Source organism: Sorghum bicolor, chromosome 10, assembly GCF_000003195.3.
Source record: "Sorghum bicolor cultivar BTx623 chromosome 10, Sorghum_bicolor_NCBIv3, whole genome shotgun sequence".
Classification (NCBI taxonomy): Eukaryota; Viridiplantae; Streptophyta; class Magnoliopsida; order Poales; family Poaceae; genus Sorghum; species Sorghum bicolor.
The window spans coordinates 6,360,213-6,371,230 of NC_012879.2; the positions used below are offsets into that span (position 1 = coordinate 6,360,213).

Sequence of the window (11,018 nt, forward strand, 5' to 3'; positions counted from 1 at the left end):
TTGTGGTAGAGGAAACCCATTTCTGTCACCCACATACTGGGCGACGTGCTCTCCCGACTCGTATCATGAGCGCACTATAGTGGTATATACTACTACTATGGTCTTGTTTAGTTCGCAAAATTTTTCAAGATTTCCCGTCACATCGAATCTTGCGGCACATGCATGGAGCATTAAATATAGACGAAAACAAAAACTATTTGCACAGTTTACCTGTAAACCGCGAGACGAATCTTTTGAGCCTAGTTAGTCTATGATTGGACAATGTTTGTCAAATAAAAACGAAAGTGCTACAGTGCCCTTTTTCGTAAGTTTTTGCGAACTGAACAAGGCCTATGTGTTGACTACTAGAATAATACGAGCTCAAGATATTTATAAAAACTCTTGCAGTATCACTGCAGAAACCGTACTGACGGCCATGAAGTTCGAAATCCTACCTGGATCAATGGATTAGCATCGTGTCACGCTGCCAATGATTAGCTCGTACGAAAAAAGACATCGCGGTATGGATGGGGTATCGCGCCTTTGCGCAGGGACGGAACTACTAGTACGACTGTAATTTCCAACGGCACGGCAGCACCTGTCGTCCACTCCACACTCCACAGTCCCCCACAAACCTCTCATCGGGGGACTCCCTGATCCACCGGCCTCCTGCCCATCCAGAAAGCGCCGCATCATTGCTGCCGCGGATACGCTGCCACTCGATTGCCTGCCCTGTGCGGTGCGGCTGTGCCTCCCCCTTCCAGCTCCAAGCACTCTTTGCTTTTTTCCCACACCGGAAGCCACCACCAAGCCAAAGCCGTCGCTGTTTCGGCTGGCGACGCTGCACGAGCTCTGGAGGCCAATCATTTCCGCCCGACGCCCGACGTGCTCTCTCGCCTCTCGGGACCGGTATTGGCGCGCAGGAGGAAGCAGACGCGTCCAGGGCGGGGAGGGAGGGGCCGGCGACGTGTGCGTAGTAGGCTCTCGTTCCCGGCTTCTGCGGCGGTGGACGGTGTCCTCGGCGTGTAGGTACATCCACGGTGGCACGCTCTGTATCATTGCGGATCCGGGAGAAGCCGCCGACGTCGCTTTTTTTTTTTTGTCATGATCGCCATTTTTCTGGTGGCTGAGCATCGTCGTTTGCCATTCACAACTTGCAAAATGGTCGCTGTGATTTGTGTGTTTTTTCTTCGAAAATGCAAGCAGAACGGTGCTAATGATGCAGTTGACAAATTTATGGTTAAACTCCACAATATATCTCGGCCCATTTTTTTTGTACAGACCAGGTTGCTGAGCCGTGGCCCGTGAAGAGCCCGATAGGACAATATAAAGGCCAGGCTGCTGAGCCGTGAAGAGCCCAGTAGGTCAACAATTGTAGCAAACTGGGCCTGTGAATGAGGGTCTAAGTCCGCCATTATTCTACTCGAAGCACGGCCCACGCGACGGAAGAGAGGCCGTCGACAGCTCTCAGAAGCCACGGGCCGGCGCGTTCAGCCGCCGGGCTTGGCCAAATTCCTTGTCACCACAAAGTCTTGACGGCAGAAACAGAAGCAGACATAGATTTTGAGAGCCCAAAACACTGAGACCACCACTTGCTATGGTTACTTTCCCCGAGCATGATTTTTCGTCGTATATCTTCTAAGGACCCTATTGCTACCATACATCTGCAACCCACGTAATGTACATTACACTGTTGTATGAAGATTACTATGCAATACAATTCCTAGATCCCCTCTTCACAACAAACAGATGGTTGTGGCGTTTCAAGGGGCACACTTCCAGCGTCCACGGTGACGAATTGTTGCTCTTGTGAAGTAATATATCTGGACTACAACAAATTCAAGCCTCCTTCCTAGTTATCCTGTCAGCAGTACCAACAGCAGCAAAAAAAAAAAGGGTTAACAGTTAAAACAATAGGAGTTTTCCGAACAGTAGGAACACACAGAAGTTTTCACACCTGAAGCAATAGATTCCAAGAGCATCCTTGATTTCATGCACAACCGAGACGGCAAGGTGTAGGTAAAGACCCACTGTAACCAGAAAAATGGAACAGTGATATGTAAACGCTGAGTGTGACCAGATAACCAAGCAGAAACATCGCCATAAAAGGGCAATAGTCCCAGAAGATGGAGCTTAACACACTGCAGACTTTGAGATGCAAAGTTACATGCTACGAACATGAGAATGTCACATGCGTAGATGTTGGTCTCCCTGATCATACCCAGTATAACAGCAATACAAGAAAAAAGTACAGTTTTATGGTGCTAGTGATCCATTGCTAGGAAATGAATAAAGACTCAGACTAAATATTAGAGAATGTACTATCTGAAACAGCATTTTATAAATCTACACGAGCTCTTTAGGCCCACAAAGCATGATACTATTGAATATAATGCACAAACTGAATGTTAGTGCCTAGGAAAGATTCCATAGAAATGATCATAAGATGCAAGTATGAAACTGAATGCTCAGGTTCACCTGTATATGCACAATAAAGAAGCAGCAGCACAAGCTCATCAACCAAAGGAGTCCTGCCAGTAAGGAGATCGAATCATTTAGTGTAAACACAAAAGAGCTGTCCTTCAGATGTTACCAGTACTAGGTGGAATAAACACATTAAGAGCTTACCCATTGTTGATCTTTGCAATGAGAGCATTTGCAATCGGAAAACAAAGAAACACCAGAGACTGAGACAAGAGATTTTAGTCAGTACTTAAAAAGTGGCCTACACTTGGCATCTAAAGATGAGAAGACAGGATACTTCAAAGGCATATACCATGAACATCCCAGATTTTAGACCTTTGGGCTCGTCACACAAATGAGCAAGTATCATTCTTCCCTGCTCATAGATGATTATTCACATTATAAGATGATGAGCAGTATTTGTAGATATAAACAAAATGAGTGATAGTGCGTTAGTGTTGCACTGAGTTTGTCCCTTCAGAAAACCACACATTACTAAATACATCATGCAACCGCTGAAATTAAGTCCAGTCTAATCTGTTGTTCATATGAGTCATCAGGTGCACTGCTTGACTCATGCATTCCAATCAATCCTAAGGCTTCTGTATATGCTGTTATTTTATATTCTGCCAAGTTGCATGTGCTGTTATTTTATATTCTGCCAGCAGTACTAATGAGACTGAGATGACTTTTGTGTGACCTGGGTCCTGGGTAGTGGCGAGGTTGCTATTTCGAATCAATCCCGCCTTACAAAATTAAATCCTACAGCAAATTAAATTTTCGAAGCCTAAATATAAAACTATTTATTATTGATGCTTTATATGTATACCCTCTTTTTCCGTTTTTGTTGGTGGCACATGTTGGGTTTCATCCTTCTACTTACTTGGGACTAAAAGGGTTCATTCTTGCCACTGTTGTTGTAGATATAAAATTCTGTTGTGTTGAGCAAGCTAAAGGGGAAAAAGTCCAAATCCCCCCCCCCTGCCCCAAATAATAATAATAATAATAATAATAATAATAACGCCCTAAAGTATTTGGTCCAATTCACTCCCTCCAACTATTTCAGTTGGGAGCTAAAAAAAACTATTTCCGTTGGTCCAATTTACATTTTCCTTTTTTGTTTCTCGTATGTACAAATTGTGTTTAAGTTTCAGATTTTGTAAGGTGATGGAGGACATATATTTTGTGCTAGAAAAATACATTATTCATTTTTCATAATTATGCTTCGTACAATATTGTATCTCTAGGGGTAATTTATTATTAAATTTCCTAAACTATCAAAATAGTGGCCAAAAATTAAGATATATTTTTCTAACATAATTTATGATGTCCTCTATCACCTCACAAAATTTGACATTAAAACTCCACTTATATGTGGAGAAACAAAAATAAGAAATCCTGCTAAGGGGTAAACTAAACCAACTGAAATACTTGGAGGGAGTAAATTGAACTAAATGTTAGTTTAGGGGGTTACCGGGACATAGGCCAAACTTGGGGGAGAGTAATTTGGACTTTTTTCTAAGCTAAATAATCTAAGAACAAAAAATAACAGCAATGAAACTTACCACCAAATATCCAAAATTAAAGCCAGTTCCAATTACGAGCAAATGTGGTTGGTTCCTCATTATACTTGAAGGAGAAAGATAAGACCTGCATAACAAACAACAGGGGCCTAAGTGAAATGATATATATTTCCGAAGCTCTATCCTATACAATAAACAATGATACATTTTTCAGTTGGCATACCAGATAGCAACTCCAGCTAACAGTGTAATAAAAGGAAGGATCTGCAGCCAAGTATAAAAAACGTAAGAAAACAAACGTTAATATGAAATAACAGCACATGCAACCTGAGACTGACAAACACAAGATAGTTAAAGCGGCCATAATATTAAAACAATAGCTGAGTTCTCACATTGACAACTTAGATGCTCTGTGTGTGGGTGTGTGTGTGTGTGGGGGGGTGTGTGGGGGGGGGGGGGGGGGGCTATAAATGCTCTGGAGGGAACTAGATATCTATAGATTTTTCAGCACTGGCAGTGCTAACATATATAAACTTCATGATAATAAGTTATATTAGTGGGAGCAAAGTAGAAAAATGTATGCAAAAGAACACACATTTGTTTTTATAAAACTAATCCTTCCTTGCTTAGGGCTTAATATTTTCAGATGGATGATCGATTACTATTTCCAGAAGCACAGTAGGAAGCCAATATACTGTTAAAATTGCATCGTTAACAAATTCTATTTGCCCGCATATGGGGAAAGTCAAAAGCTTACCATGGCTAATGCTAATGCCATGCTTCCTTTTCGCGTCTCAACTACCTCTTGGACATTGCTGACACTGGACAACAAAAGAATCACTTCTAAGCAAAGATTGATCATATGCAACACAGTTCCATCAATTAACTATCATTCTTGTTCCACATTGTGGTAAATTTTATTGAAATCACTAGCAAATGAAGTGAGGATTTATGAAAATGGAAGATATTGCAAGCAGTTCTGGAGAACGAATACAAAGGACAGTAACATATTGGAACCAATCATTAGCAAATATGAGACACGTATCACAGTCACATTTATCAATTATCATTATTCATTTGTCCTGAGGTGAATGTCCCAAAGTCACTAGTTACATTTATCAATTCAAGAAACTGGATGAATCGGCAATTGTGTGTAGTTCCATAATAGTTCTGGATGCTCAATACAAAGAGCAATTAGGGAGTAGAGGAAATGGAAGAGAAGCTTACTTGGATCTAACAGTAGGTATAACAGCACATACAATCATAAGAATCAGCACAAGAACATACAAGGGGATTTTGATTTCTGAAACAAGCAAAAGGAAGAACTTTAGAAATAATTACAGTAATAATTATGTGAGGCCGTGAGCATTGCGCTTCTGGCAAACAGACTCAGTTGACTAAAGAAACATATATCGCAATGTAGTAAAGATCACAGAAATACTTATATACTTGCAGTCAAATATCATGCCAATAAGGCATAAAGGAAAAAATAATGCTGTGTTCACATAAAACGGTGACATCATCTCATAGTCCCAAGAGCACATACCGGAAAGAAATGGAAGTGGAATCCAACCCAAAAAGGGTAGTGATTTCCGAAAATCCTGTGCCCACCATTCAGCGCCTAGATTAAGAGAACAAACAACATGAATTGTAATAAACGTTCTGATTTTAGAACAATCAAGAATGTAACAGAGATTTGAAGAAAAAAGTTAATGCATATCAAGATTTGCTTATAGGGGAAATTACCAGTAAGAAATGTAAACAAATGGGATACATAGATCAGCATCAGGCCCTCCGTTGGTCCATTTATTGTAGGAAGAATGAGTGTATTTGTAAAGAAGCTGGTGACACAAGTGTAAATACCGATAAATAGCAGACAGACCTTAGTTAATATCAAAGGATAAACATTAAGAACATCAGTCCAACAATACAAGATGTAAAACTAATGACTGAAACCTATAAATTTTCTTGTGTAAAGTCATTTGCAACAACAGAAGACACAAGTTCAAGCAGTACATTGGTAAACACCAGCTGCCTCATAGGCTGTCTCATGAAATGCCACATCAGATTTTGTTATGATGTGGAGGAGAGGGGAGGAGGTGAGAGAAAGAGGTATTGTTAAATCTAGGACTATGATACTACTTGTGTACTATTGTTGAAGTTGTTATTGGTATGCAACTCAAAACATTATTTTCTTCCACACATAAAGTAATGATTGTAAAATTCTACAAGTCTACGAGACCACTTATTGTCTGTTAAATTGTCTCAAGATCCACCTATAAAGCGACACCAAAGTACTTTCCCTAACTAAAAAGAGGCAATCGTATAAATACACAAAAATGAGCAGCCATTCGCATTAGCGCCTTACCCCACTGACAGTCTAGCGCCTTAGCACTTTTTTAGACACTGTCATACTTGTTAAGAAAATGGGGGAAAACACCAAGTCACCAATGTGTTCCCTAGATATTGTGGAAGACTGGAAGTAACCATGAAGCAATCCACATTACAGCTATTTTGTCACAGTTTATCATATTACATTCCATGGCACATTAAACAATAACACGCAAAAGAAATTCACCAACATTCAAACTAGATAACGTTGAGATAATTTAATGCCACAATAGGTACACAGCCTATAAGCCTAAGCTTTTCTATAATGAGCACTGTTAAATCTAATCATTTGACCGAGTCATCAGAAATTCAGAACACATAGTAACATTTGGGGCGGAAAACCAAATTTTGCTCAAATTAGAGTATGTACACACCAAATGGGTTTCAAGGGTCTTACTGTTCCCAGGTTGCAAGATAGAACGGGACAGCAGCAACCACCCAGAACCAGAATGTCCATCCTCCACACATCAAGGTGCTTCCAAGAGCCAAAGCTTCAAACTAACAACAAATCAGAGAAACATCTCAAAGGTCAAGGGAGGAAAAGGTGTAAGGGCTTAGAAAATCCTTACAGCACAGGCAAGTGCATCACATCCTGTAAAATGGCAGTTTAGAGATGTAAGATACCATGCTAATAGAGATAGGAAAAGGGAAAATGAGGGCTACAAAGTACCATGATCAAAAAGTTCTCCAAGAGGGCTTGATGAGCTAGTACGCCTCGCTTGTTTACCATCAACAGCATCAAAAGTCTAGCATGGAGGCAATATTACACCGTCAAGACAAGATGCTATAAGACAATATAGTTTATCAAACTATCAAATTTATGAGCAAGCTGGCATCGTAGTCACCAGTTTAATCAGACATCCAGTGAACCATTACGCATACCAGCAGATAGCAAAATAGAAAAAATAAAATTCTGGACTTCTTTTTAATGTCAATAAGGAGATACTATGTCAAAATACATTCTAACCAATATGTAACATGAACAGACTAGAGTTTGCCAAGTTTTTTTTATCTCAAGATTTAATATAGTGCCATAGTTGTTTGCAAAACAGGTTTTAAATTTTGGATGATGCATGGTACCAATAGTGCAAAGTAAATTGTACCAGTCTAATAAAATACAGAAAGGGCACATGGTTAATGCTAATTAGTACATCGAGAGTGCCAAAAGAGTCTCTTATTTAACTGCATGAAACATGTTTCATTGTCTTTTCCGACAGTGACAATTAATTTTCACCATTCCAAATCATGTTTAAATTGAATTGAGCCCTTATGAATTTTCTAGACCTACAACTAAGCTACAAAGATTGTTCTGCAAAAGCTGACATGGAACTCATTTTTAAACCACCTAGAACAATAAAGCACACCTCTTTCCACATAAGTTAGCCATAAATCCTAAATTTTAAAGTTAACACTGACACAATCCCCTTGTTTCCCTGGGTTCTCTCTCTTGGGAGGAAACTAAATCCCAAGAAAAGTATGGCATTCAAAAACTCTTAAATTGAAATACTCTTGCTTGCCAATGTGGGGGCAAAGGAAGCAGAAAAAAAAGACTTAATTGTCCATTTAGAATTCATGATTAGTTAGTTTCACAAACCTGGTACAAGAAGAGGAGTAATCCATGGGCAAGATGAACCCACCTAGGGGGAGCAGTGTCAAGGCGAGGCGAATATATCTGCATAAGTGATCACCATAGCAACAACTTAAAAAAATATGGGTTATATCATGATATAGAATGCATCAAAAGAAGCACAGGTTAACAGCTTCACAAAATTGCAACTTGTTCAAGCAAGAAAAACACTTACATAGCCAAGCAGCGCTGATAGAACTAGAAACGAAAATCCTGTAAGTGTGATCTGAAATGTCGGAAAGCATAACCATTTACTGTACCAGATGAGATGAATCCAACGAAGAATTGACAATGCGGTCATCGATCTCTTACCATGTTTGGTCTATTTGTGAATCCAGACATGCAAATGAAGAAAATTATAAGTTAGCACAGAAGTTTTGATAGGGAAAGAACAAAGCGTAACATGAAACTTGATGCCTGAACTGTGCTAACGCTTGATTTAGAACAGGGGGTCAGAGCCTAGGTGTTGCAATGGGGATTCTCTGTGTTCGGCGATCAAGCCATGATCTTGTACATAAACTCTCTCTTCTTGCTTAATTGAAAGGCAGTGCTCCTGCCAATTCGTTAAGCTTGATAGCCAAAAAGACAGATCTCTGCAAATGAAGCCTAAGAGCACTGTTTGCTCTCCAGGCCACAATTGCTTGGTTGTAGAAGAAAACCATAGAGTCAAAACTCATTGTTCACATGTGGAGTAAGCTTACACCAGGAGAAGGTGAGCATTTTGAGAAGTTATTACTTCCACAGCATGAACTTGAGAAACCTTAAAAAGCCTCCTCTCACCGCCCAAACATAATTAGGAAAATTTCTACATTAGCCCACCAAAATATAATTGATCCATGAACAGGAGTAGTGACACCACATGTGCATTTCCAACATGCACCAGGGGGACAAGAAAACACTTATCAGCAGGTGGGCGCATGTAATTTATTATTGCTTTGTGGCATAGATTCCAACGGCTACTGAAAAATGGAAACAGTAAAATACCATAGCAAGCTAACACACATACAACTACCTGTAAAGCCATTCAGTTTTAGATAGGAACCCGATGTCAGTCGTATTAAGCCCTTAATCTTAAGGGCCTCCTTATACCTTCTGAAATATTCCCTCCCATAGACCATACTGATCTTGTGCGGAATAACCTACGCAGCATTGTGCACAACTGCACATCTCTAAATTCAAATATTCCACAATAGCAGCCAAACACAAACAACTAACCCTTCTCGGGAGGTCGTACAAAGCAACTATTCAACTACTTGTTACTGCCCTTAGCCCCTTACAGATTGGGGAATGGGCAGACGCAGCAACTACTCAACCACTACAAGTAAGAAGCCACGCAGGTAGAAGGAGACCAATCGAACACCCAAACAGGATTTGGAACTAGTCACAGAGCAAACAACTCATTACCAGGGATTGCACGCACGCGCGGACTAACCAACTAGTAGAACAATAGTAGGTCGTGAACTGGAGCGCACGCTCACACGCAGCACAAAGAGCGGGGATGGAGACTACTCACGGCATCCAGAGCGGGAAGAGGGTGACGCATCGGCTCCAGAAGGGCTGGAGCACGTACTTGGCCACCACCGAGCGGTCCTCCCCGCTGTACCTGTACCGCTTCAGCGTCTCGACGCCGTGCGCGCCGATAAACCCCATCCTGCTCGGTCGGGTTCACCGCCGGGCCAGTCGGGGGCGGAGCGGGGGGTGCTCGGAGATGGAGGGGACCGGGTGGTCGAGAAGCTCTGGAAGGGCCGAGAAGGGGACGCGATTGCGGCGGGGGCTGGAGAGCGGTGGGGTGGCGGCGGTGGTTCCGCGAGCGGGCGAGAAGGCGAGGAGGAGCGGATCTTGCCCAAGGCAACGCGTGGTATATTCGTCACGCGTCCGTGTATGGCGTGGGGCCCGTGCGTTTTGAGTATGAGACTGGGAACCTTTTGGGTCCGACGGGCAGACGACACCTGTCTGTCTCCTACTCAAAAAAAAAAAAAAACTGAGCAACGTGGATATCGGCAGTCGGATTTTTTTTAAAAAAAATTGAACCTATTTTAATTAATATTTTAAAATGGTATATAATTTATTTTTTAAATTCGACGCTGTATGCGTTTGCCTAACGGTGCTGCCACGCAAGCATCACGAATCCGATGTGATATGGACGTTCCTATTCCACATTCTTTTTTTTGAAACACCATTCCACCATTCTTTTTGCATTGTAAAATGATTTTGTAGTATCAGTCCCTTCGCTCAACAGCAAGGAGCCAAAACTCTTTCCCAATTCCCAATTATAAAATTCACATAATCCTATGTATTTTTTGCAGCTAGCCAAAACTCATGGAGTAGTACATGGATGGAAAACTCATGTTACGCCGGAAAAGCTTGAGTTGCATTATATACATGGGCCTTGTTTAGTTCCGAAAAGTAAAAAATTTTCGGTACTGTAGCACTTTCGTTTGTTTGTGACAAATATTATCCAATCATCGACTAACTAGGATCAAAAGATTCGTTTCATGATTTACAGCTAAACTGTGTAATTAGTTTTTGTTTTCGTCTATATTTAATGTTTCATGTGCCACAAGATTCGATGTGACAGAAAATCTTGGAAACTTTTTGGTTTTCAGGTTGAACTAAACAAGGCCATGGATGGAAAGCTTGAATGGATCTCTGTCCTTGTGCTCTTATCAAACATTTCAGGGTGCCAAACAGGAGTAGTACAGGTCTATACAATTCCTCTTTCTTCGCAATGTGATAATCCCTTCAAGGCCTTGTTTAGTTCCAAAATTTTTTAAAAAATCGACATTGAAACACTTTCGTTTGTATTTGACAAATATTGTCCAATCATGGACTAATTAGGCTCAAAAGATTCGTCTCCCAATTTCGATCAAACTGTGCAATTAGTTTTGATTTTCGTCTATATTTAATACTCCATGCATGTGTCTAAAGATTCGATGTGACGAGGAATCTAAAAAATTTTGCAAAATTTTTTGAAAACGAAACAAAGCCCAAGTTTTAGGCTGCTAAACTAGAGTAGGGGGGGTGTTTAGTTCCAC

General features: G+C 40.9%; 1 protein-coding gene across 1 annotated transcript; it reads right to left on the minus strand.

Annotated features, from left to right (window-relative positions):
• Positions 1,512–9,852, minus strand: LOC8070747 (choline/ethanolaminephosphotransferase 1). Its single transcript, XM_021450225.1, has 18 exons — positions 9,497–9,852; positions 8,296–8,305; positions 8,159–8,209; positions 7,951–8,028; positions 7,027–7,102; positions 6,926–6,948; positions 6,754–6,854; positions 5,712–5,806; positions 5,512–5,586; positions 5,193–5,268; positions 4,723–4,786; positions 4,189–4,229; positions 4,008–4,092; positions 2,756–2,818; positions 2,608–2,666; positions 2,458–2,510; positions 1,937–2,009; positions 1,512–1,840 (listed from the first exon to the last, which is right to left on the minus strand). The coding sequence occupies exons 1-18, from the start codon at positions 9,631–9,633 to the stop codon at positions 1,819–1,821; spliced, it is 1,182 nt and encodes a 393-aa protein (XP_021305900.1). The 5' UTR covers positions 9,634–9,852; the 3' UTR covers positions 1,512–1,818.

Coding starts and splice junctions, on each gene's coding strand:
- LOC8070747 (XM_021450225.1), bottom strand. CDS start 9,633: ATGGGGTTTATCGGCGCGCACGGCGTCGAGACGCTGAAGCGGTACAGG. Junction 5,269..5,511: donor TCCACTTCCATTTCTTTCCG/GTATGTGCTCTT, acceptor TGCTTGTTTCAG/AAATCAAAATCCCCTTGTAT. Junction 2,010..2,457: donor TCTTTATTGTGCATATACAG/GTGAACCTGAGC, acceptor TTCTGGTTACAG/TGGGTCTTTACCTACACCTT.